The sequence below is a fragment of the Gavialis gangeticus genome, unplaced genomic scaffold (genome assembly GCF_001723915.1).
Source record: "Gavialis gangeticus isolate Ggan-Ray unplaced genomic scaffold, GavGan_comp1, whole genome shotgun sequence".
Taxonomy (NCBI): Eukaryota; Metazoa; Chordata; order Crocodylia; family Gavialidae; genus Gavialis; species Gavialis gangeticus.
This window is the reverse complement of record NW_017728985.1, coordinates 191,714-219,054: the sequence shown is the minus strand read 5'-3', so window position 1 is coordinate 219,054 and position 27,341 is coordinate 191,714. Positions and strand designations below refer to the sequence as shown.

At 42.4% G+C, this 27,341-nt stretch overlaps 1 protein-coding gene across 5 annotated transcripts in view; it reads left to right on the top strand.

The window, feature by feature from the left end:
• The window catches only part of GARNL3 (GTPase activating Rap/RanGAP domain like 3), a 147,005-nt gene that overhangs the window by 82,205 nt on the left and 37,459 nt on the right, over positions 1 to 27,341 (top strand). For 4 of the 5 annotated variants that reach the window (XM_019514037.1, XM_019514027.1, XM_019514047.1 and 1 more), the window contains 11 exons: positions 5,462 to 5,561; positions 9,373 to 9,491; positions 10,606 to 10,670; positions 12,742 to 12,805; positions 13,467 to 13,493; positions 13,857 to 13,932; positions 15,102 to 15,200; positions 19,787 to 19,890; positions 21,874 to 21,982; positions 24,951 to 24,996; positions 26,976 to 27,082. In XM_019514037.1, the coding sequence (XP_019369582.1) occupies positions 5,462 to 5,561; positions 9,373 to 9,491; positions 10,606 to 10,670; positions 12,742 to 12,805; positions 13,467 to 13,493; positions 13,857 to 13,932; positions 15,102 to 15,200; positions 19,787 to 19,890; positions 21,874 to 21,982; positions 24,951 to 24,996; positions 26,976 to 27,082 (916 nt within the window). Of the gene's footprint in view, positions 1 to 5,461; positions 5,562 to 9,372; positions 9,492 to 10,587; positions 10,671 to 12,741; positions 12,806 to 13,466; positions 13,494 to 13,856; positions 13,933 to 15,101; positions 15,201 to 19,786; positions 19,891 to 21,873; positions 21,983 to 24,950; positions 24,997 to 26,975; positions 27,083 to 27,341 lie in introns of those variants that run through there. The other variant, XM_019514056.1, reaches the window with a different exon arrangement.

The window sequence follows — 27,341 nt, the reverse complement described above, 5'->3', positions numbered from 1 at the left end:
GATGCAGTACTCCAACTGCGGTCTGACCAGTGCCGCATAGAGGGGGAGGATCACCTCTTTGGACCTGCTCGAGATGCATTTGTGGATGCATGACAAGGTGCGGTTGGCCTTCCTAACTGCCTCCCCACACTGCCAGCCCATGTTCATTTTGGAGTCGATGATGACTTCAAGATTCTTTTCCGCCTCAGTGCTGACAAGAGGGGAGTTCCCTAACCTGTAGGTATGGTGCTGGTTGTTCCTTCCCAGGTGCATCACCTTGCACTTGTCTGTGTTGAATCCCATCCTATTCTCATCCGCCCACCCTTGCAACCTGTCTAGGTCTGATTGTAGCCTGTTGCTTCCTTCTAGTGTGCCCACGTCCCCCCACATCTTCGTGTCATCAGCAAATTTGAACAGGGTGCTTTTTAGAGTCCTAATCCATTATTCTTTTACCTGGGATTGGTATCAGGTTGACATTAAATACACTGTGGACCACCTACCTAGGCAGTCTGATTTATCTTTTTTAACTATTTTAACTTTTTAACTATTGGACCAATGGTAGGTGTGCTAGGTCTTCTGAAACTTCCCCAGTTTTCCATACTTATTGAATATCAACATTAATGATCCAAAGGGCTCTGTCACCTCTGCAAATTATGTAGATGTGCTGATGTGAAAGTGTCTGGCTTTACTGTGGAAACGAAACACTGCACCATCATTTGATAACCTGGATACATAATTGGGTATTTTCCCCAAATATGGAACAAAAATATGAATGAATGATTCTGATTTTTCTGTATTTTAATTGAAAATGTTACTATTTCCATCTAGTAGAATAATAGAAAATTTGGATGGGAAGGGACCTCAAAAGGTAATCTAGTTCAACCCTCTGCTCAAAGCAGGACCATCCTCGACTATATTTATCCCAGCCAAGGCTTTGTCTAGCTGTGTCTTAAAAACCTCCAAGGATGGAGACTCCTCTGCCTCTCTGGGTAACCTGTTTTCTTGTGAGAAAGTTTGTCCTAATATCGAACCTAAATTTCTCTAGTTGCAGCTTGAGCCCATTGCTTCTTGTTATGTCATCTGCCAACACTGACAACAGTTCAACTCAATCCTCTTTGCAACCCCCCTGCAGGGAGTTGAAGGATGCTATTAAACCCCCTCAGTCTTGTCTTCTCCAGACTATGTAAACCCAGTTCCCTCAGCCTCTCCTCAGAAGTCATGTGCCCCAGCTCCTAACCATTTTTGTTGCCCTCTGCTGGACTCTTCAATTTGCCCACATCCTTTCTGTAGTAGGGGGCCCAAAAACTGGACATGGGACTCCAGATGTAGTGTCACTAGTGCTAAATAAAAGAAGAATCAGTTCCCTTGATCAGCTGGCAACGCTCCTACTAATGCAGCCTAGTATGCTGTTAGCCTTCTGGGTTGCAAGGTCACACTGCTGGCTCCTGTTCAGCTTATTGTCCACTGTCACCCCCAGGTCCTTTTCTGTAGAGCTGCTACTTACCCAGTCAGCCTCCAGCCTGTATCAGTGCATTGGATTGCTCTGTCCTAAGTGCAGGACTTTGCACTTGTCATTGTTGAACCTCATGAGATTTCTTTTGGTCCAGTCCTCCAATTTGTTGAGGTCTGTCTGAATTCTAGCTCTACCCTCCAGTGTATCTACTACTCACCCCAGCTTGGTGTCCTCCACAAACTTGATGAAGGTGCATTCCATCCCATCCTCCAGGACCTTGATGAAGATATTGGAAAAAAAACAGGCCCCAAAACTGACCCATGGGGCATTCCACTTGATACTGGCTGCCAGCTAGACGTCGAGCCATTGATTGCTACCCTTGAAGCCTGACAATCCAGTCAGTTTTCTATCTACTTTACAATCCATTCATTCAACCTGTACTTCCTCAGCTTGCCTGTGCAAATGTTATGGGAGACTGTATCAAAAGCCTTGCTAAAGGAGGTCAGGTATCCAGGTTGTAGCCTTATTGGTCTAGAAGCAAAAGGATTCCTTTTGCTAAAGTCAAGGTATATCAAGTCCATTGCTCTCCCCACATCCACAGAGCCAGTCACCTCATCATATGATGAAGGCAATCAAGTTGGTCAGGCAATGGGCCAATAAACCTCTTTTAAACAAACAAACAAGCTCTTTGTTGCATTTCCCTTTGACTGTAGATTTCTCGTTGTGTGTTTTTATTTCTTCCCTTATTTTATCCAGTTCCTGGCTGTTAATTTATATTCACTATCAGTGATCACCTACTTCCTCTTTCTTCCTTCAGTGTCTAACAGGGATGTCAAAGATATGGCCCATGAGTTGGATCCTAGCCTGTGGAGCTCCATCGTCCAGCCTCTGGTGCTGCCCCTGGATCTGAGTGAATCCATGTATGACATGCTCTGGATCAGCTCCAGGGGCAGGGTCTGAGATGCATTTTGTGTGCAGCATGTGCTTTGGTAGATCAGGGATCTGTGCTGCATGCAGTGCCTGCCCCATCTGGACTGTGCTTCTTGTGGTGCCCTTTTTGTGAACTGCACTGCATGCCCCCGTGCCCCACCCCAGCTGCTTCAGGACTGCACCACATGTGGTGCCTACTCCAGCTGGTTCAGAGCACCGTGTACAGTGCACATACTAGACTGGCTGGGGTGGATGCTGCACATTCTGCAGCATTCTGCCTGGCTTGGTGCTGTGTGTAGTGTGGATCCCAGACCAGCCTGAGTGGGTGCTGTATGCATTAGATCTGGTGTGGGGATTGCGGGGTGGTCTGTGGGCCTGATCTGGCCTACAGACCACCCACATGCTAGTCCTCCAGCACACAGGGCCAGGTGAGTCTGACCCTGTTATATGACTTGTTTTTATAGCTGCTTTTACTTCCCACTAACTCATGCTGGTGTTTTAACCAGTGTCACCTTTTGTGTCCTCAATTGTGGAAAAGTGTTTGATAGGTAAATGTTTTAAAAAAACTCCCAGTAAATTTAAACAGAAAAATGTAAATGATTTTTCCAAACTCATTGTTTTTAGCTTTCTGAAACTTTCCCCTGTAAAGCATCAGTTGAATGCTGGATTGGATACTGATTCAGTTCTGGCTAGCCCTGGTTGGTTGTAAGCTCTTAAACTTTAGAATTACAACATTCTTCACATCATTCAGGTACACCTGAGATTAAATGATTACAATTACAACAGGCTTTATGATGCGGAAATGGAAAATTGGCTCATAATAGTTTACATTATCAACACAATAAAAACTTATCTACCCACTGACCTAGTAGCCATGACTTGCCAAGCCTTAGAATTCCTGTTGAAAGTGTGACAGTGTCTCTGCTGCCAGGTTTTCTTATGCAGTAGTGACACACATTGGTTGCATTCTCAACAGGCGACTTCAGGCCATTTCTAGCTTCATTGGCCACAGAGTAGTTCGTGCTTCTTTATAAGAAAGTGATCAGTATTAGTATTACTGAATGTTAACATGCAGTGCTTATGCTTTCTTATTGGAAAGCAGCTGAATCACTACCATGTTATTACTGTACTGAAAGGTAATCTGGGATAAACTTGGATACTGTTCCTTGCTTAAAACCTTGGTCTTGGCATGCCGTGCTGGTCCTTAAATATAAATAGCTTATAATACAGCTGCACATGAGAATCAGAGAAAAGATGAAATATTTCTATATAAAGTGTCAAAATTGTATTGCAGCCATGAAATAGTAAAAGAACTGTGTGTTGAAAATGCATTGGAATGATGAAAGAAACATTTGGGGTTTTGCTATGGTGTAAAGTTAATCTGTGGCAGGGACCCATGGTAGTAGTAGGAACTCCTAAAAGCATTGGTCAGACAGGCCCACTTCCTCTGCACATGTCATTCCAGTTACTGCACCAGTTTGCTTGAGGCCTTGGCCCAAGTGGTCTTGGTTTCCAGGGAAGTATGAGGTTTGCCCTGGTGCTTATTTATTCGTAGGTGTGCAAAAAGGAATAATAAGGCCCCTTCTGTGTACAAGGCCAGGCACAGCTGGGCACAAGGCCTCGTAAAATACAGGCAGTCCTCAACTTACAGCGTTTCGAGTCGCAACGTTTGACACTTACAAGGTTTATAAATTGACACCGTTTCAACTTTATGACGTCAGTTTCGACTTTACAATGCCTGATCCGATGCGACGCCATACCAGCAAACAAGTTCACTGTGTTGCTCATCTCCCTAGAGAACATCTGTCCAAACTTCCTTGGACACTTTCTTTAAGAAAGCAGACAAGACTCCAGAAAAACCTGCAGTCAAGACTCCTGAGAAGACTCCAGCCCAGAACCCTTCAAAAAGTCCAACCAAGAGCCTTTCAAAAAGTTCAGCAAAGTCACCTCAAAGGAGTCCTTCCAAATCAATATGATTGCTGTTTACAATATAAATACATTTATATAACTATACTACTCATCTATAATTGATTGAGTACAAAATTCTGGGGTATTTTTGTTGAAAATAGAGTATCGGACCTTGGTTCAGGAAGCAATCCCCCATTTATAACATCGTTTCTTATGAGAAAATTGGTTCCAAGTTGCAACATTTAGACTTAAGACACGGTTTTCAGGAACCAATCATGTCGTAAGTCCGAGGACTGCCTGTACTTAAAACTGAAAGTAGGTTGTTCTGTCTAAAATCATGGAGCAGAATATGGAATGAAGGTCCTCATGGCAAGAGACGGTGGCTAAAATGACATCTATTTTCAGATTGTAGTGGAGGTAGTGTGATTATTCCCTGAGGATTTGTTAAAAGAGGAAATTCATAGGGAAGTTAATTTAAAATTGATAGGGTATGATTTTTAAAGCAAAATAACTACTTTGCGCTGGACTTCTGCTGAGGGTCAAGTTTCGGGGGTTTACGCAGCCAGTCAATGAGAGCTGCAGGGAGGGAAGGAGTACCAAGTATCAGTCCTATGGCATGCAAGCTGCTGTTCCTGCTGTGGCTGCATCCCAGGCTATACTGTTGTGGCACCCAAGTTAAATCAATGCCTGGGGCCTATGTTCCACTCATACACCCCTTGTTACTGCCAGCAGGGCTGTAATGGGATTCCCTCATCCCAGAAGCATCAGTTGCTATGATGGAAAGCATTGAGGATTGTGTTAGGGAGAAAAATCCCAAGGCAGAACCTTTAGAAGAGAGTTTTCAAAATCTACTAGTTAGCCATAACTCCTACATCTAAACTTACTGTCACTGTTGGTGGAATATTAAGGGGCCATCCAAATCTCAGTTATACAAAGGGGGAGAGCCAGGGAGGAAAGTCTGAAGGAATGGAGAAAATGTTTGGTTTTAGATGAGTCGTAAGAAATGTTTATTTTTGCTGAATAAAAAATTGATTCCTAAATCAACCTCATGCTTTCAAATAAATAGGCAAAATGATCAAACTCCTTTGTGGCATTTGAACAATTTTTGTTTGTTTTTTCTTGCATTATTTTTCCTCCTTTAATGTTGAGATGTTAACGGCTAATAATTTTCCAGTTTTGTTTTTGTTCCAGAATACAGATTATACCCCAGGTACATGGTGCAGAACAGATGTGCACTTGGAAAATCCAGAGTATCACACCAGATGGTATTTCAAATATTTCCTAGGAAAAGGTAATTAAACTTTTGTAAATAGCCTTAAACAATTGTAATTATTTAGAAGTGCATGGTATGAACTTTGATTGATTGTATTAAGGAAACTCGCACAGTTGTATTAGAAGGTGGACTGGTAGACCATATCAGGCCTATGCCTCAAAGTCTTTATAATCTGAAAACATACCACGTACAATTATAGAAAATTAGGGTTGGAAGGGACCTCAGGAGGCAACCTAGTCTAACCCCCTGCTCAAAGCACCGCCCCCAACTAGATCATTCCAGCCAGGGCTTTGTTGAGCTGGGCCTTAAAAACCTCGAAGGATGGAGATTCCACAACCTCTCTAGGTAACCTGTTCCAGTGCTTCAAAAGCCTCCTAGTGAGTGTTTTTTCCCTAATATCCAAGCTAAACTTCCCTTGCTCCTACTGGAGACCATTGCACCTTGTTCTGTCATCTGCCACCACTGATAACAGTCCAGCTCCATCCTCTATGGAACCCTTCTTCAGGGAGTTGAAGGCTGCTATTAAATGCCCCCCTCAGTCTTCTCTTCTGCAGATTAAATAAACTCAGTTCCCTCAGCCTCTCCTCAGAAGTCATGTGCCCCAGCTCCTAATCATTTTTGTTGCTGTCCACTGGACTCTCTTCGACTTGTCCACATCCTTTCTGTAGTGGGGGTCCCAAAACTGGATACAGGACTCCAGTTGTGGTCTCATCAGTGCAGAATAGAGGGGAAGAATCAGTTCCATCCATCTGCTGGCAATGCTCCTGCTAATGCAGCGCAGGATGCCGTTAGCCTTCTTGGCAACAAGAGCACATTGTTGGCTCATATTCAGCTTATTGTCCAGTGTAACCCCCAGGGCACTTTCTGCAGAGCAGCTGCTTTGCTGGTTGGTCCCAAGCCTGTAGTGGTACACGGGATTCTTTTATCCTAAGTGCATTTGTACTTGCTGAATTTCATGAGATTTCTTCTGGCGCAATCCCCCAAATGGTTGAGGGTCTCCCTGAATCTTAGCCCTCCCCTCCCCCAAGCTTGGTGTGTCATCTGCAAACTTGCTGAGGGTGCACTCCCATCACATCTTCCAGATCATTAATGAAGATATTGAACAAGACAGGCCCCAGGACCAAACCCTGGCGCTCTCCAGTTGATACCAGCTTTCAACTAGACCATGAGCCATTGATCACGGCCTGTTGAGACTGATGATCCAGCCTGCTTTCTGTCCATCTTACAGTCCATTAATCCAACCTGTACTTCCTCAGTTTCCTTGCAAGAATGCTATGGGAGACAGCATCAAAAGCCTTGCTAAAGTCCAGGTACATCAACATCCACTGTTCTCCCCACATCTACAGAGGCAGTCATCTTGTCATAGAAGGCAATCAGGTTGGTCAGGCATGACTTGTGAATCCAGGCTGACTGTTCCTGATAGATCACTTTCTTTTCCAAGTGCTTAGAAATGGATTTCTTGAGGACCTGGTGCATAATTTTTCCAGGGACTGAGGTGAGGCTGACAGCTCTGTAGTTCCCTGGACCCTCCTTCCCTTTCTCAAAGATGGGCACTATGTTTGTCCTTTTCTAATTGTCTGGGATCTCCCTTGATTGCGACAAGTTTTCAAAGACAATGGCCAGCAGCTCTGCAATCACATCAGCCGACTCCTTCAGCACCCTTGGGTGTGTTGTATCCAGCCCCATGGACTTGTATACATCCAGCTTTTTTAAATAGTCCCTGATCTGTTCTTTCACTGCTGTTCTCTGCTTACCTCTTCCCCAAACTGTGCTGCCAGGTGCAGTAATCTGGGGACTGATGTTGCTTGTAAAGACCCGAGGTAAATAAAGGCACCGAGTGCTTCAGCCTTCTCCTCATCTGTCACTAAGTAGCCTCTCCCATTCAGTAAGCGACCCATCCTTTCCCTGACCTTCCTCTTGTTGCTGGTGTGCTTGTAGAAATCCTTCTTGTTACCCTTAATGTCCCTTGCTAGCCGTGACTCCAATTACACTTTGGTCTTCCTGATTTCATCCCTGCATGTCCGAGCAATATTCTTATACTCCTCCGTAGTCATCTCCAAGTTTCCACTTGTAAGCTGCTTTTTTGTGTTTTAGCTTACCGAAGAGTTCTCTGCTAAGCCAAGCTGATTGCCTGCCATATTTGCTATTCTTGCTGTACATCAGGATGGTTCATTCCTTCGCCTTCAGTAAGGTTTGTTTAAAATACAGTCAGCTCTCCTGGACTCCTTTCCCCCTTATATTGGCTTCCCATGGGCTCCTGTCCATCAGTTCCTGGAGGGAGTCAAAGTCTGCTTTTCTGAAGTCCAGGGTCCCTACTCTTGTGCTCTCCTTACTTCCTTTTGTCAGTCAAGATCCTGAACTCAATCATCTCGTGGTTGCTGCTGTTCCAGTTGCCATCTACTACTACATCCCCCATCAATTCTTCCCTGTTTGTGAGCAGCAGATCAAGAAGAGCACAGCCCCTAGTTGGCCGCTCCAACACTTGCACCAGAAAGTTGTCACCAACACTCCCCAAAACTTCCTGGATTGCCTGCAGACTGCTGCATTGCCTTCCCAGCAGATGTCAGGGTGATCAAAGTCCCCCTTGAGAACCAGGGCCTATGATCAGGAAACTTGTGCTAGCTATTTGAAGAAAACCTCGTCTACCACTTCCTCCATGTCTGGTGGCCTATAGCAGACCCCCTCCCCACCCTTGTTGCTCTCCCTTCTAAGCTTAACCTAGAGACTTTCAACAGATCTATCTCCAGTTTCATACTGTTGCTCTGAGCAATCATATGGCTCTTTTACATAAAGCACAGCTCCTCTTTCTCTTCTCCCCTACCTGCCCTTCCTGAACAGTTTGTACCCATCCCATAAATACAGTTCAGACATACACAGAGCAGTATATTGTCACAACAACTAATTATTCACTGTACAGACTATACAGCATGAACTCTAGAGCTGATGCTTCACTAGGTAGGGTGAATCCTAAAATCCGCAGTCTTGTCATATCAGACCTTTCTGCAGTAATTCTGGTACCACCCCTTTTCCTTTTGGTAGAAATGTTTTATGAGTGGATTTTGAAGTTCTGTTTCAACTTCTGACCCCTAAGAATAAAGACATGTGCTTGAAACCCTTGCCTGTTGTTAAAAACTAATGTAATTGTACCTCACAAAAGTTGAACTTTGTTTTAAAACGGATTCAAAGTTTAGGTTTGATTATTTTGGATTTGTATTGGATTATGTAATCCCTTGGAATTGTAAGGATGTAGTTGGATAAATCAATAGGCCCCTCTCAGTTTTTAAAGTCTAATAATTATAATCATACTGTCTGTTACTATCCCATAATTTGTTTTATTATGCTATCTTGTTTTAATATTATTATTGATTTAATAAGATATTTTGCCTTTTGTCATAATAAGCCTCTGTGATCCTTTTTTTTTGTGCAGGGTGGCATGTAAGTCAAATAAATGAGGAAAAGGACTGTAGGTGGCATAGTAAGGCAATAGGTTTTAGAGGGAGATGAGACCATAGATATAAGTGAAATGAGGAAACAAATTGGATTTAAAAAGTAGTAGTAGTAAGAAGGTGGTGGAGTTAGTGGGGCAGAAAGAATGGCAAGTGACTGTCCCCAGAACGTTGGGGAAAGGTGAATGGCAGGAAATCAGAGAAGAGTTTGCTTTGATCATGTGAAGAGATTTGTACAGCAGTTTCAGCAGTGGTGCTATGAGTAGGGGGATTTGTGTAAAATACTGCTGGAATCCTAATAATAATAAAGTCCCTTTTGTAAAAAGGAAGTTTTCCTTATAATTTTTTCACATTTGATAACATTTTTCATGTTTTCTTTACAGTTCATCAGAATTATGTAGGTACAGATGCAGAGAAGAACCCTTTCTTTTTGTCTGTTGTACTCTCTGACCAAAACAATCAACGTGTCCCTCAATACCGCTCAATTCTCTGGAAAAAAACAGTAAGAAACAGATCCTAATGACTGCCTGTCTGAACTTCCCCTACAGTGCATTTCCTTCTCTTCCATTGTATCACAACATCCTTAACATTACTCCTTAGCTACCATGTAGCAATTGTCACAGATACTGGACTAGCAAACCCCAAAGGAAATATGGAAAAGCTTTCTCTGAAGGAACCGTGCTACGAATATTTATTTTCTGTCATCTTGGTTAAGTTCGCCTACAGGAAGCCTTTGAGTCCCCTAAAGTCCAAGCACTGTCATTATGGTTAACAGTGCATAAAACAGAAGAGGGGAGAGATGCTCTGCTCCAAAGAGTTTCCATCTAGATCTGTAAATAATACTAAGGGTCTAAACTGTTTTGGTCCATGCATAAGTGGGCACATTATAAAGAGATTTGAATGTGCAGAGGATAGCTATGTGGCTTCAGTGACAAGAATGAAGAGGAGGGCTTATGGGGCAGCACTCAAGGAGTAAAATGGGAAGGACACAGGGAGAGTGTTTAGTAAGGCAGTGTGGGAAGAGGGGAGCCCTGAAGGTGATGACAAGAAGCTTATTCTTTTTTGCTTCATGCTGAACTTCTAGACCTCGGATCTTGTACTACTGAGTGCCAAAGTCTAATGATGTAAAATATTTATTTATGTCGTATCACTGATTTTCTCTTTCTTTTGTATTATGTGGCAGTACAGAAGCACCTGAGCATATTACTTTAGCTGTCTACATATATGCTTTAGCATGTTTCCAAATTAGTTATTTTGGACTTCATGGTTCAAGCTGCTCCCTCCAGTGGCCATTGGCCTGAACTTGTCTGCAGTTTAATTTCATCAGCCCTCATGCTGGCCATCAAGTGCTGTTAGTTTTGTCTGAAGTTCTTTGCATCTCTCTCTAGTCTAGACTTGCCTAAACCATTTTGTGCCATCCCCATTTTTGGCATGTTACTCTTCCTTATCTCTTTTCACGTCATTAATAAAGATATCTAAGTAAAACCAAAGCTGCTGTGGCTCATGATTATTTTCCTTTTTTAGGTTGCTAAATTTTAGTAATGTTCACAGTTAAATATATAGAAAATGTCAATATATTTGATTCTAATGTCTCTTAGTATTTTTTCCTTTTATAGGGTACTCAGAAAATATGTCTACCCTACAGTCCCACAAAAACATTATCAGTGAAATCTATTTTAAGGTAAGTATTCACCAGTGAGTTATTAAAGGTATATGTTGGTGTTTTCTTTCAGTCATTCAAAAACTCTTGTTAATATATTTTTCATTATAAATGTAGAATTCAGTGAGACAAAGAACACAGTTCTTAATCAGAGAAGGTACACATGTATACAAAAGCTTTCATTATAAGTGCTGAAGAATGCAAAATTGTGTCTCCATGGTAATGTGTCCAATTCTAAATTCCTTTGGGGAGAGAGAGAACTTTCCAGTTAAAAACTGAAATTGGAAAGTTGATGTTTGAGAGAAAAGGAGAAACCAGGCCTAGGAAACTGCAGTTTAGGGGAGGACTCAGACTATGTTGTAGGTAAGTGGAGGGCCAGGGCAAACAAACTTTGTCTAAGTCCATCCCAGCCATGTAGCTGGTCCAGTAAAAGATATCCACAAAAATCCTTGCCCCTCACATATTTCCTGGAGCTTCATGGCTACAACAAGACTTCAACATTATCAAAAAACCAAACAGTCTCTGGGATATCACCTGGCATTTGGGGACTTTTTTCTTCAGAGTTACCAACTTTCTGAAAGTTGAATCTCCATTTAGGGATTTAAATCGGTTGCAAGCTCTACAAAAATCACCCTGTGTCTTTAATAGGCTTAACCATCTTAGCGTATGTGTCTTCTACCCACATTCCCAGCCTGTCACCTAGTTACCTGGGATGCACTAGTTGATAGTGTTACTGTTTAGAATATATATTTTATCTGAATTAACACTTTGGCAGTTCATGTCTTTCAGAGCTGCTATATTGTTTCAGGTTCTCTGCAAACTTTACTACATTAAGTATACTTATCATTTTAAAGTTTTGTTTTGTTTTTGTTTTTGTTTTGTCATGGCCACAAGAGCTAGAGCAGTGATTCTCAACTAGGGTGTCACGGAATCCTTTTAGGGATGTCATGCAATAATAGCAGTGTCAGTTGTGCAAACACCTACATGATTCACAAGATGAAGCCAGAGAGTTCAATGTGGTGTCAAAAATATTTTTTTTGCAACAGAATAATTGCTGTTATTTTTACACAGTAAAGAAGTGAGCCAAAGCTAAGAGTTGGTATTTTCAAAGGGGTGCTTTGAGTTGAAAACGGTGGAGAAGTACTGAACTACAAAGTAGCTGTTTAAAAAAATATGAACTGCTGAGGTTCTAAAAAACAAAAGTGAAGTCTTTCTGTGTCCTATGTTTTCCATTCCTCCCAACTAATTCATTTTGCCTTGAAAGGGCTTCATCCCATCTGTATTGAAATGCTTTTTGGTTGGGTAAATTAGAACTAGAGATGATGTATAAAATTGCATATAGAGATGTTGATAACAACAAATTATTTTTCCCACAAAAGTGTAACTTTTTCTAAGTCTATAACTTCTATATTTTTCTGCTTTGAGGTTTCTTCTGTTTCGCTTACTATTTTTATCTTTTTCTATATTTTTTTGGTTTTATTTTGAACTTTCCAAATGCTATTTTACAAGAGAGCGAGGAAAAGTTTACCAAAAATATGCATTATTACGCTGTCTTAAAAGGATCAGTGTGGTAACATTTAGCCTAGAACTTTACCTGCAAACAAAATAAGGTTTAAATTTGTGACAGTGCAATACCTTACTAGTATCTTTCTCTAAAGGTAAGGCCACCCAAATCTGTTCTGGAAAAGGGATAAGTATCTATGATAAAATCACATAAATTTGGTATATATCACCCAGAAGTCCTTGGTGGTCTCGTAGTTACAATTTGGTGCTCTTTCTGCTGCAGCCTAGGTTTGATCTTTAATCAGGAAAAAACTTGTGATAGTTAAGTGGCTGCCTTATGGAGTTTTTAGCATCACTACCATGAGATGTTTTTAAAGAGTGGAGTAGAAAATTATCTGTTAGACATTGTCTAGGTATACTTTATCATGCCTGTATTAGATGTCCCTTGGAAGTCCTTCCATCCCTATTTTCTGTGGTTCTACAAAGATAAAGATTCGTTTAATTCCTCGTGCAAAGGAGCACATCATTAATGGCCTAGTATTGAAAGTATCTATGCCCTTCTACAAAAATTATTTTTGTTGTGTTTCAGTGCCATGAGCCTTGACAAATTTGAAAAAAGCCCTAGAGAAATTCTTCACCCTGAGATACAAAAGGTAAGCAAGAGCTCATATTTTCCTTTGATACTTTGGACTATAAATTATTTAGAACAGGACTGTCCAGCTAGTGGCCCATGGGCTGCATGTGGCCCACAGAGGATTAGTTTCTGGCCCCTGGCTTGGCTCCCTCCACCTCTCTGGCTGCAGCAGTAGCAGTCACAGGCTCCAGGCTCCCTCTCCCTCTGGCTTCTACTTCCTACCTTATCCCAGGGGTGGGGCAGAGCGGTCTGGCACAGCTCTCAGTCCCAGAAAAGCTTGTTGTGTGAGAACATGGGTGTGGCCTAGGAAACTGAAGGTGGGGCTGGGGTACCTGGGCCCACCCATGCAGCGCAGTGGGGGGGCAGGGAAGTGCCCACATGTGCAATGCCTGTGCTGGTTTGGCCTCCTCCCACAGCAAGTGGCCCCTACTGTGTGCCGTGTGGGCCCCCATTCACTAAAGTTGGATGGTTTTGGTTTAGAAGAAAAAATAAGCCATTAAACATGCACTTTACTAGCTGGTACTCTGTTGCAGTAGTTCATGATGTGTTTGTTCTGTGGTATTGCAAAGTTTCTTGAACTGCACTTGTTCTGAAGAAATAGTTTTACATTTAAAGGTAGTGAAAATAAAGCAGTTACACCTTTGTAGATCATAATGCTAAACATGCTGTTCTCTTTACAGGATCTACTGGTTCTAGAAGAGCAAGAGGTAAATACAGACTGAATGCTTTGAGCTCACAAAACCCACTTAGTGGAAATTTTCTTTGTATTTGTTTACAATGACTTAGAAAGCTCAGTTATTTCATGGACAAAGTACAGTAGTATGAAGTACTTTGGGCATCAAAGCTGAGGATTTTTGTAAGTACCCTTGTGCATGTTGAGGTGCAGAGTAGAATCTTGATGTGCAATTTGGATAAATGAGGAGAGTAAAGTACAAATCTGAGTAGTTGTGTAGCACAGACTTATTCTTCTGCAAGAAAGAACTATATACAAATCTTTAGTGGAAAAATCATAAAGGTTTGTTTTTTAATATTATCTGTGTTGCACATTGTCTCTTTTTTCCCCCTCTCAGGGCTCTGTAAATTTTAAGTTTGGAGTTCTTTATGCAAAAGATGGGCAGCTTACGGATGATGAAATGTTCAGCAATGGTGAGTCTGCATTTTTTTCACTTTTATTCAAAATAACTGAGTGTTTTGGTTTGCCACCTTGGAAATACAGTAGGAGCACACCTGTATATTGAACATGGAGGAGCCAGAAAAGAGGTGGTCATTAGCGCTATGCTCATGGTAGGTTTGCTCTGCATTGCAGTAGCCTGCAGAATTAAACCACTGTAAGGATGAGCTGGTGTTTATGTGAAATGTGCCTAAAATAGTGGCAAAAGTGCCTGACTCTTTCAGTTATCTTGGCACAAAAACACATTTCTGATATTGCAAATGTATTTTATTTACAATAAGCTCTGAAGATATTTGTAAATTACTTTGGTTCAATAGAACAGTTGCTAGATCCAATTTTCAGAGCTTGAGATTGTTATTGAATAGATTTATAAGAAATAACTCTAATTTCTGAAACTTTTTTTTTTTTTTTAAAGTATTCCTGTAAATTTTTATATTCATCCCTTGGCAGGCTTTTGGGTGTTGCTTTCATTATATTTTTATGAGGCCTATATGTTTATATTTAATTTTAAGTTGAAAAATATTGGGTTTGAAAGATTGAAACTTTGACCCAATTCTGGTCTCAGTGCTGTTTTCAGTTTTTGTTTATAATTTGTATGCTCAAGTACACAAGCCAAATTTTAAACAAAACCTCCATAAGTTTTCAAGGATTTAAGGATGTGGCTATTGGGAACCAAAAGGTTGCTTGCATTTCCCATTTTATCATCCGATTCGCAAGACTGTACATCATGATGGCTATCTTTATCCCATCTTGCTCTAGAATTAGCAAGTGGGGAGTGTTGTTTAATGAGGCTGAAAATGGGGCTTTTCTATAGCTACCCATTTGGATGACATGAAGAAAAATGTAGGCAACCAGAGTTTTAATTCATGGCCATACTCTGGGGTGTATTACTCTACTCTGGGGCCAGTGCCTTAGACGCAGCTAAGTTGTAGGGAGAGAAACTGAGGCTCTGGTCATGGTAAATAATATCATGCAAGTGTTCCCAATGTAATGACTTCAGATCAGATGGTCACATAACTCATGTTGCATGCCAGAGCATGCCCAGGGGTTAGACCCAGTGTCCTGTATTGTGGACAATCTGCAGTTGTAGCCATCTCACCAATTAAGTTTTTAATTCCTAACACTTTTTTTCTTTCATCTGTAGAAACTGGAAGTGAAAGTTTTCAAAGATTTTTAAGTCTCATGGGTGACACAATTACACTGAAAGGCTGGACAGGCTACAGAGGAGGGTTGGACACCAAAAGTAAGATTTCAGACTGTGGCTGGTTGCATTTTAAATGTATTGTTACTTTATTCAAATACTAAAGAAAAAAATTGGTAAGAAATGATAGCGATAGACTTAGGACTGGACTTATTGTAGTAAGAAGGCTTTGTATTTTCTCTGTGTTGAAAGGAGTTAGAAATCCTCAGTGAAGTATGTATAGAAACCATAGAGATCCTCAGCAGCAACCAAACATCCACATAGGTATTTAAAATGATGCCTAAGACCAGAAGGAATGCTGCTAAAGAGCTGTTAAAGCGTGGACTCAGTTTTTCAGATTGGTGACTGGACTGGCATGTGTATATCATGTAGAACAGAGGTGGGCAAAATATGGCCTGTGGGCTGAATTTGGCCCACCAGGCCATTTTATCTGGCCCATGGGGCCCCTAAAATTTTTAATATTTATATGCCTCTGATTGCCTGTCAAAGATGACAGGAGCCAGTGGTAGTAGGGCTCAGGAGGAGCTTGGTGGCAGGACCCAGTAGCAGCAAGGCCTGCTGAGGCTTCTGGCCTGGGACCCTGGGGCTGTTCCCTGCCTCCCTCATCCTGAGAGGGAAATTCAGGTAAGAATGGCACAAGGACATGGAGGATCACCTACACAACAAGAGCCAGCTGGGTCCCGTTGGCACCGTATGGTTCCCAGCTGGCAGCTGCGTGGTACTCCTGATGCATCGCATGGTCCCAACCCTGCAGCTGGAACTGCGTGGTGCCGGAGCTGCGGCTGGGGGGGAACAGTGGCGGTGGGAGGGGAAAGAAGGAAAGCGGCAGGGGAAAGGCAACCCAGGGGCAGGCATGGGGTTTGTGGGGGTGGAGAAGTGGCAGTGGGTGGGAGTATGGGGCCCTGGGAGTTGGGGCCAGTGGCAGGGCTGGCTCCTCCTGCATTTTGCAATTTTGGCATTGCAGCCAGGCAGAGGTGACCCGAGCAGGGTGCAGGGCCTGAGGCAAATCTGCCCATGCAGGGCCCCACCCCCACTCTGATCCTGGACCTGAAGAGGCTGCCGCCATTGGGGCCGGTGGGGGAGCAGCAAGTGGCTGGATATGGAGCCGCCGCTCTGCCCAGCTCCGCACTGCTGCTGCTCCTCCCAGCTCCACAGGGCCTGGGGCAGTTGCCCCGATTTGCACCCCCCCAGGGATGGCCCTGCAGCCAGGAACAGCATGCTGCCGAGAGGTGCCTGGCTGCGCCGTGCTGCTTGGTTCCTGGCTGCAACGCTGGAATCACAGAACGCAGCAGGAGCCAGCCCAGGCCTGTGGTTCCCAGCTTGCTTTTGCTGCTGCCTCTACCATGGCGTGCCTGCATCTCCCACACTTGCAGTGGTTGAAGCCCCACGCAGGACCCTGCTGCGTTGCCTGCCCCCTGCTGCACAGGTCCCTAGACTCTGCCTGGAGTGGAGGGAGTCCTGTCCCCTGCTTTCCTGTGGACTCCAGCAGAGGGCTTCTCTTGTGGGAGTGTGGGAGCTGCAGGTGCGTGATATGAAACCCCCGTGATAGAGGCGGCCAGGCAGGCTGTGATTCTCACCCCCGCATGTAGCACTGCCCGGAGCCGTGTCCTGCCGGGCGCCAGTGCCTGCGCTGGGCATGAGCTCCCTGAGGCCCCCTACCTGCTGCTGGCAGCAGAGCCTGTGTGCCATGTTGGGGAATGTGTGGGGGGAGTTCCCCACACCCCACAAATCTCACACACCCACACGCTGCCCCTACATCCCCCACTGACACATTTACACACCCTATGCCCCCACACCCCCCCACCATATACCCCCCAACACACAATATAAAAGTGAGACTTTATTTTTGAATTACTATGCAATCCCTTCTATATACAGTACACAAATCATTCCAGTTACTTTTTGTAATAAAATTAAAATATGTTATAGTAGGTGTTTGACTTCTAGTGTATGATTTGTGTTTTTTTCTGGTTCTAACATGGCAAACCCCCTCCCATTTTTGGGGGGCAAGGGGAGGGACTTCTGGTGGCAAAGGTATGGGGTTAGTGGGGCAGACTTCTGGTCCCAATATGGCAACGAGGGGGTGGGGCAACTGTCAAGAGGCAGAACTACCCGTGCAGCCCTTGACAGCTCACAAAAATTTGTTAAGCAGCCCTCCAGCCAAAATAATTGCCAGCCCCAGTGTAGAAGGTAGAGTAGATTTGCACCTATAGACTAATTTAGAGTCATCTCTGTCTCTCTCTGTCTATCATTATAGATTGATACATTTAGTTATATCTCTAATATATATAGCATAAAGTTTTTGGCAGCTGGAGCTTACTTCATCAGGTGCTGTGAAAGGGTGCACAGAGCCAACATATAGAATGGAGATTTCACTGCTGACTTCAGCATTGTTGTTCTTAGGCAGGAAAACTTTAAAAACTGACCTGAAAGGGAAATTGCAGAACAAGAAATTGCCAGACTAGATGGTGTTAAATCTGGTTTAAACAGGGATTACAGATCTGTAGCCTCAGGTTCAGGGCTTATATATCTGTAAGGACCTTACCTAGAAACTCTTTTGTAGTCAGTTTCCACAACTATACTCTCTACTTCAATTTTTTCTTGCTTCCTGCTATGTTCTTCTGAATCCATTAGTTTACTGCTGTTTTGTCTGCTTTTCCACTCTCAACTTAGAGCTCTTTTTCATTCTGTCTTGTCTACTTGAAATACTCCTCTTTGCCTGCCAAGAAAACTACCTTTCCTTCTAATCCACCTCCAGCAGTCCCTTTCCTCTTAACTTTCCTTAGATGTCTCTCCCCCAAATTGCTGCAGAGTGATTTGACTTGATCTATTTCCATTTTAAGATCCTCAGGGATGGAATATTTGGTAATCTTTATAGAGTATAGTATACATTTTTATGGTAATTAAAAAATAAGCTTTAAATATTTTTGTTTCTTTGTTTCTTTCTCTCTTTATTCAGACCCTTTGCTTTTTTCCCCCACACCTGAATTGGAATCAGCACTGTTCTCGTTCTTACACTCCCATGGCTGCCATTTTATACTTCCTTAAAAGTTCCTTCAATACTATTCTTCCACTGTGTTGGGGGAGGGGGCGGCAAGCATGGGCAAGCATCTTAATATGACACCACACTGCCTTTAATAGGGCATTAGACTTCTGTCCTCCAGCATGGGTACAGCATGCGTTCCTATCCCAATATGTCACTATACCTCCTCACGCTGTCTAGAATAGGGGTCAGCAACCCCCCAAAACACGTGCCAGAGCATGGCATGTGAGACATTTTGCTAGGCATGCCACAGCCAACCTGGGCTCTGGGCAGCTGCCACTGGGTATGGAGCCTGGGCTGCTTGGAGCAGGCGGCTGAGAGGCTGCAAGGTGCTGCACCAAGCTCTGTGGCTGCTGGACACATGACTTGCGGCAGATGGTGGGAGAGGGGCTGGGGTTGCGCTTCCCTAGGCCCTTTCCTGGCTGTGTGCCCTGAGCTGCAAGTGCAGCTGCTATTGCCATGGAAGCCCAGCTGGGGTTCTGGAACCCAGTGCAGCCACTTGGAGTCTCCTGGCTACCTGTCACAGCTGACCTGGGTTCTGGGCAGTTGCAGCAGACAGTAGGGAGGCTGCAAACAGCTGCACTGGGGTCCGGAGCTCTGTCACCAGCTCTGTAGCAGTGGCAGGTGCACATGCAACTCGGGGCATGTGGTGGGGAGGGGGCTGGCGCAGCACAATCCTGGCTCCTCCCCAGCTTTCTGCCTGGAGGTGCGCGTGTACCCGCTGCCAGCATTGAGGAGTGGTCCCCCTGCTGCTTGCCTGCTGTCTGTCTGTGGCACACCAAGTCAAGGCATGAGTCACAGTTGGGGTGTTCTTGACCCGCCGGCCAAAAATGTTGCCAACCCCTTGTCTGGAATTTGAAGAATTTCTACGATAAAAGCTTAATCCTTTTTAGGGTTGTTGGTTGTGCCTGAAGAAGTGTTGGTTGTGCCTGAAAGCTTGCAAAGAACAATTTTTCCAACTATTTGGTCTGTCTAATAAAAGATATCACATCTACCCAAAGAACCTTGTCTGCCTATCATCCTTTTTAGGTCTTGCAAATCTGTGTTGTTTCCTCCTGGACTGTGTCTTTCCTATCGTGAACAAGGCCCGTGTTTTGTGTTATGGTAATAGAATCCAGGTTGATAACTAGTATAACAAATTTGCATACTCTAAAAAGATTCAGATTTAGATGCCATATTTTTTTACATTCACCATGCCCCTGGGTTAGATGCACTGATTGTTTTTTTTTGAAAGGCAGAATGAAGAAAAAAAGATCTGTCTTTGAAAATAGTGGTAAGTACAGTAGTCTTTTTCCAGTTGAAATATTCCATAAGGGTAAGTTGACTGGACCTACTAACAGGCATATTCATTTTGATAAAGCTCTACTTTTGATAGTCTGCCTTTATGTACAATTTAAGTTATTCAGTATGGGAAAAACATAAATGACTTCAACCTATTTTGAAAAAAGACAATAAACTAGTATGAGAGGGTGAATTGGAAAAGGAATTGATCTGAGGATGTTCAGTAATAGGATCAAAAATTCCTTTTCCCCCTTGGCTGCCAGCATTGCATAATTCAGCTGAGAGTACTTCTTTTTTATTGCAGATGATACAACAGGAATATGCTCTGTCTACACAGTGTACCAAGGGCATGAGATTATGTTTCATGTTTCAACAATGCTACCATATTCAAAGGAGAACAAGCAGCAAGTATGCAATTTTCATATTTATTTTTCTTAGTGAACCTCGATACCACAGACTTTCTTTTTTCTTTTGGTTTCTCAATGATCTTTGTTTTTGAAATGTAAGATTAAAATCTCTTGATGATTCAGGCAACCACATTTATGCCTGATGGTGCACTCCATCCCAGCAGAGGGCAACAAAAATGGTTTGGGGCTTGGGGCACATGACTTCTGAGGGGAGGCTGAGGGAACTGGGTTTATTTAGTTTGCAGACTACTCAGAGAGGTTGTAGAATCTCCATCCTCAGATGTTTTAAGACCTGGCTAGACAAAGCCTTGACTGGGATGATCTAGTTGGGGATGGTCCTGCTTTGAGCAGGGGGTTGGATTAGATGACCTTTTGAGGACCCTTTCAACCTTGATTTTCTACGATTCTATGACTGCCAAATAAGAATGGTTACACTTACATGGCATGTTTCATCTCAGGGTTCCAAAGTGCTTTGCAATGAACAAAGTTCAATTCAAGAGCTGTTTATGATGCCCAGTTGGCTAATGTCAGAAGCCAGTACTATTTATTTCCATTTTTAAAATCCACCACCTGCCTTGGATATCTCTTGCTATATTTGAAAACAGCAGTATGCTAAGAACTAAGAAGGCTCTAACTAGAATTCCTGTTTTGCCACAGGTAACTGTCCTCTTCTACCACCAGCTCCTGTTTCTGTTAATGAGACTACAGTTTGAGCACCTCAAAGTAATATGACATAGGGAGAAAGAGTCTACAAAGCAGACTGTTTGTAATGGTTGAGGTTAGAATTTAGAACCAGTATCTTGAAAACCACCTGCAAACCAAGAACCATTAGTGTAAATCAGAGAGCACTAGTGTCATATACTTCCAGTAAGAAACCTTCCTCCAGTGCAAGACTGAGCATTTACGGAGCTCTTGCACACTAGGCAATCTGCATATGAACAGCTCCATACAGGGAATGCACTTCTGATACCTAGAATGGCTGCTGGAGGCTGTGCTACCTTCCTGGGTGCACACAGGAGGGGTGGAGTCCATCCCTCAACATTGCTGCTTAGCCAAAAGCTAAAGGTTTAGTTGTCAGATTGATACTTCATTAGCAGCTGTGATGGGGTTAAACCTCTGGCAATTGCTGAACAGCAAGGGAGGGGCTAGTGGTGCTGACCAGTAGCCTCTGTCCCTGCTGCCTACGGCCAGTATTCAGCAATGGCTTTGGAAAAATCATTTCTTTTTCATTGTGCCTTCTCCAAACAAGCTGCATGACTTATCTGGGGAGCAGGATGTGAGAACATGCAGTAACTAATCTCTAAAGCAAGAAATGAATTGGGTTGCAGCATCTCTTGTGGCTCAGTCTGAAGTTCAGCAGCGACTGTCTAAGTTTAGATTCGTGGTCCTGCAATTCAAGATAATGAAATCTCATTTTGTTTAGACTTTTATTGTAATGGTCTATGAAGTAATTGAACGCATGTATAGTCCATGTATTTGGATGTATGTCATGATTTCTTGTCCTTACAAATGGGATTGAAAATTATTCTAAAATGTAAAAAAGCTCCCAGTGCTCTGAAATTACTTCATTGTTTCCATAGAAGGTATATTCACCAGCCAGTAAGCCAGTGTCTATAGCCAGCTTGTTTGAATATTAATGATTGTTATATTTACATATATGAACATATTGATAGTACAGATAAGTTATAATTATTGCTGCATATAATTTCTTTTGTAGATGTGTAGTAATTCCAACCTCGTGTAAATCCTGTGCATTTTTCCAGTGTTGGAGTTTTCATTTTATTTTTGCCTTAGTTAAAAAAAAGGAAAGGAACAGAATGGTGTATTTTTATAAACGGTTCTTCCATGGGCTTCAGTTTGCAGCCAACTGCCATTAGAAAAAAAACCCCATAATCTTTATCAGTTTCTCTGTGAATCATCGTTCTTTTGCTGTATTGTTAAAGTTTAGGTTTGCATTCTAGTGATGGTGTCTTTCCTTTTTCAGGTAGAAAGGAAGCGGCATATTGGAAATGACATTGTCACTATTGTGTTCCAGGAAGGGGATGAATCTTCTTCAGCATTTAAACCATCCATGATTCGCTCTCACTTTACACGTATCTTTTTTCCTTCTGTTTTTTGTATTTTTACATAACTAAAGCTTACATACAAGCCGCCTTTGGCTCTGTTATGGATGCCAGAGCTCAGCTACCACCGGGGGCTGCACTTTGTTGATCCCATCCCCTCTGCAGCAAGGGTGAGCATAGACACAGTGGAACAGCAGGCTGTGCAGCAGAGGGGATGGGTGCAGCGGTACAGCAAGGATTTAGCTTGCAGACTAGTTTGCCGACCCCCAGTGCGTGCCATTTACAGACTTTACAAACTTTTAAAGGAGGACTTTCCCACCATCCTTTACAGATTTCTTGATTTTTATATTCCCAAGCTGACCTTGTGAAAATTTTTCCAGAAACATTTAAGAGATCTGTAGCTAGAGTACAGATGGTTTCAAATGTTTCATATTTGGTGGTTTCAAATTGTACAAATGGTTTTGTATATGTCGCTGGGGATTTCTTCAGACAGATTCACCAAGAGAATTCTATAAGTATCTCATAAAATATTTGTTCATAAAATTATTCTATTTTTGATGTGAAAATAATTTGCAGCATCTGCTAAATGCTGTCCCATAATACCTAAAGATCAGCTGTTTGCTTAAATTGTGTATTCCATTCCATTGAAGTAAAACATGCAGAATGATCAGTGACATTTCTATGCCATGATATGGCATTGTGGTTTATAGATGTTAACGCAAGGCAGGGAGTCAGGAATTCCAGTTATGAGTCCTCGTTATGTGGTTTATTGTTGTTATCTCTTACTTCTTGTTCCACTTGTTTGTTTCATCCATTTGTTATGGGGTTTTTTTCTTTGGTTTTGTTTTGGTTTTTTTAGATTTCTGTGTGTGAGGGAATCTCATTTATCATAGGTCAGTAAAGTGGCTATTGCAGAAGAGATCCTACTTTTTAGAGGTCTTTAGATACTTCCATAATATAAACATTAATGATGCTGGAGTTGGGCAAGTCATTGCATCTTTCCAGGCCTTGGTTGCAACATTTGCACAGTGGGAATGCTGATTCTTGCTGCTTTGTCATTGGACAAGTTGGCTAACAAACATTGAAAACAGCATTTATCCCTTGTTTTGAGATACAGATCACACTCGTGTCTCAACGAGCAGGCTGATCCCGCACCAGAATCTACTATAGAATATGGACATGCCCTGGTGCTGAAGCTGCTAGTTCTTTTCTGACCGTGGGTAGTAATTGTGTTCCAGCTTCTTATGTACCAAAAACTAACGTGCACCCTTCTTCTCATTATAGTGTTAGTGGAGGAGAGACAGATTTTACAACAGTACCTTTTAGAATGAGATAAATAGGTTCTGGAATGTGTTAGTGTACTACTCACCCTAATAAGCTGAGTCTGAACATATGTGATTACATCATAGCAAGGTACCTCCTCATGCAATGTGGGATTTATTTCCCTGTTGGCATAACTCCCCAAAGAGAGAAAGGAGTCTTGCTTACTCCATGAAGGTGTCCTAAATCACATTGTGTCTCAAAAAATGTTCTTGGGTTGGTCTAAAATTCTGTGGGCCCCTCCTTTCCAGTCCAGATCTGGCACTTCCCTCCAAAGTCACTTGACTTGGCTGTTTTTGCATTCAAGGAATGTGTTGAAGTTAGGGCCCTGTGTCTACAGCTCTTTGTTATCATATGGGATTTGATTTAATACTCATGAAAAACTTGTTAAAAAGTTTCCTTTGTATGATATTAATGTGATCCTGGCTGACCTGCTGAAAGCTGTTGAGCCAGTTGACGTTAGGTCAGAATTTTTACAGGGAATGGTGTTTTCCTAATGGAAGCAACTTCAACCGTCAGGGTTGGAGCATGATCCTTATCTTTTGCTGAGCACCTGCATCTACCAAGTATGGTAGATGCAGTACCTTCTCTTAGGATCAGGGCCTAGTTTCTGATCTGTGTTATACTTAATTCTTTCAAGGTAAGTTGAAGCTACAGATATGCCCTACGTTATTTTCCAGAAGTGGTGCTAGTGTTTCACATTTCTCATTGTCTTGTTCCTATTTCCACTAAGTAAAGTGAAAAAATGCAGTTATGTAGGTGTGTAGCTTCACTGTTGGTAGTAATTTGGGGTCTATAGTGTATGCAAGGTTAAATGATCCTATACTTTGCGGGGTTTGGAGAGAGAGAGAGGTAAAATACCTTAGTCCTGTCTTTAGGACAGACTCCAGTAGCTGCTTTAGAAGCTTTCCACTGGAGAATTACAGGTCCTGATTGTCTTAGTTTTGGCAAATTCCACAGTCTCATGGTGGGAAAAAAAAAGGCTCCTTGTTTTTATCTAGAGTTTCCTTAAGCTCCTAGAGTTGCATTGGATTTATTTTCCTTGCCACTGTTTATAGTTTAGAAGGACTGAGCAATGCAGAGGTTCTTTCAGGTTGAAGAAACTTGTTGTAGTAGTAAGACTTGCAGGAAAGCTACACGGTGCTTTGAGGGCATTTGTTTAGAACCCACCCCATGTCATGAGTCAAAACTGGTGGTAGATCATACTGCAGTTTTGGTACTTTATCTTGTTATCCAACTTGGACCTATGTTAATAAGGTTGGGTCAGAAGAATGTCAGGAAAGCTGTGTTTTAGGGAAAAGTTACGTTGAAACATTATTTTTTTTAAATCAATCACCTATGTGGTCACTGTAGGCAAGGAAGGTTTTTCTTCATCATTAAATCCAAGCATGATTAGCTAACATGATTATGAGCGTAACTTGTCTTTGTCTCTGCTGACCAGAGTGTTGTGGTTATTGTTGTATTAGTTAGCTTGATTGCCAAAAATAGTGTTTAAATGCAATACCTGTTCCCTCCCAGAATAATATACATGCATAGTATAGAATGATATAAAAAGTAATAAAGTGATTTTTATATTTAACCACACCATCTGACTTTCAGCAAAGTGGATATTTACAAAATGCAAGTAAACTTCATATCCATGAAAACAGTGGATTAATTTCTTTAACTTTCATGGCAGATATTTTTGCCTTAGTGAGATATAATAAGCAAAATGATAGTTACAGGTAGGTGGTTTTTTAATCAGGTTGCTCACTTTGTTAGTCTGATGTGACAGGAGCAGTAGCAGATTATTCCTCATTGCTGATGCATCAAACTACCAGTAAGGGAAAAGAACCACACAAAGGGGCATAAACTGGCTGTGAATACATTTTTAAGTTTGAAATCCAGGGAAACAAGATTTGTTACCATCAGAAGAATCAGATTCTGGAATAGTCTTCATATACACATGGGGTGGGAGCGGACGAAGAGGGAGGAATATTCATTGTTTTTAAGATGGTGCATAATAAGTTTTTTAAAGGGAGTACACTACATAGTATTTTTCAGTAACAGTGGACTGGATTCACACCAAAGGATGCTGCTTCCAGGCCCTGTTTAAATTCATGAGCTGTTTTAGTTTAAATCATCATAATAGTGTGAATGATTAATGGTTCTATGCCTGCACATAAAGCATTTAGACCAGTGGTTTTAAACCTTTTTCATTTGCAGACCCCTAGAAAATTTTGAGTGGAGGTGCAGACCCCTTTTAATTGCAAGTGGTGGTATTCACATACTTTTGATTGATTATAGTCATTTTTCGCAGACCCCTTAGACATAGCTTGTGGACCCCCAGGGGTCCATGACCAATGGTTATTTTCCCTGTAAATAATGCATCACATATACTTTGTGCTGTACTGCCTAAGCAGGCAACTTAAGTAAGTCTTGATTCAACTATGTTAGAGGAATCTAGCATCATTCTGTTTGTTTGCTTGTTCCTTACCTAATTCAATGTAGGCTCCCAGAAGAAGCCAATGTATTAACCGTAGGATATCATGTCATACTTCAGCCCTTGTCTACTTTGATATGTGGACCTAGGCTTTGCTTTTAACATGTTGGGGGGTGGGGAGGGGTGCAGTCAGTAAGGTGTAGGAGGCAATGTATATTTTATCTTTCAAGTTTGTCAATGAACTGTTAAGCTTTTTCATACAATTTTCCACATTAATTATGCCTCTGAGGCACAAATGCTACAGGCATGCAAGATTGCTGTTCACAGAATCCTGGATTTTTAGGACCATTCTTGCTTGCTGGGAGCCCTCATGATTATTGTAGCTGAGCAAATTGGGGAAGGACAGCCTCAGTTGCCTCTCAGTTTTTTCTTACTGTTTACAGCTCTGTGCTAGAACCCTGCTCCATCCCTGTGTCTTCTAAAAGAGAAGAGCTAGAACTATTGTTATTCTAATTGTTAGCTAATAGCTATCAGGGATGTTATGCTAATTGTTGTTGGGCTAATTATGCCCAACATTTTAACTAAAATTAAATTAGTTTTCCCTTAGGAAACAGGGCAGTAAGGTTCTTCCATCACACCTTGCTATAATCTCCTGTACACAAGCCCAAAATGACTGCATGGAATGTACAGTATTCAAGATATGCCCCTCATATGATAAGGCAAAGCCCATGGATGGTGTCTGTTGTAGAGCCTTATTATGTTTAGAATGGGTCATACGTCCTAGGGCTGTTCTCGGTGCAAAACTGTTTGAAGCACGTCCTTGACAGCTAAAAAGGGCCGTTGTTTTCTAGAGACACCGATGAAAAAGGCCTCTCACACAGCCAGATGGAGAAACTACCTCATGGCCAGTTCTGCTCTTGTAGGACTGCTGTGTGCTATAGTGTCAGCCCAGCTTCTGTCGAGGTGGACAGGCCTGGCTTCCACTTTGACTTAGGACACAGGTCACCCTGCTTTCCATTAAGTAGTGCATTGTTTTGGAAGAGTCCCACATAAAGTACTTGTAGAGTAAGGTACTTGTAAGGGTGACATAACGTAACTTAACCCCATGTGAATATTGTGGGACTACCCAGTGAGACATCTGATAGCTATGTAGAAAGGCTGACATTTCCCAATAGCAGTTTCTAGCTCTTGTTCCTGTTTGAACAACATGCCTCTTCAAATCTGATCTCTCTTGTAGATAACTTTCAGCCCAAATAAATAGTGTTGTTTTTTTTTCATTAGGCTGAAAATATTTTCAGAAGAAAGTGTACCTCTGTTTGGGCCACCTCTTCCATCCCCACCTGTGTTTACAGATCACCAGGAATTCAGGGACTTCGTGCTAGTAAAATGTAAGTCAGTCTTTTTAATGCTAACAGTAATTTTAATTCCTAGGATCAAAGCCTGTTTCACCTTTACAGGCCCATGTGGCACTTGTGTATGCTCAGAAGGCTGTTTTCCTGCACAGGCTCCTGCATAGGATTCCTAGGGACCTACTCAAATTGAGGACGTAGGCAGCCTATTTTGCAGGTAGATCATGGGGCTGGCTGCCATTTTTGCAGGCTTATTGTGGCAGGGTGCGGGTGCCCCCCCCCCCCCCCCCCCCCCCCC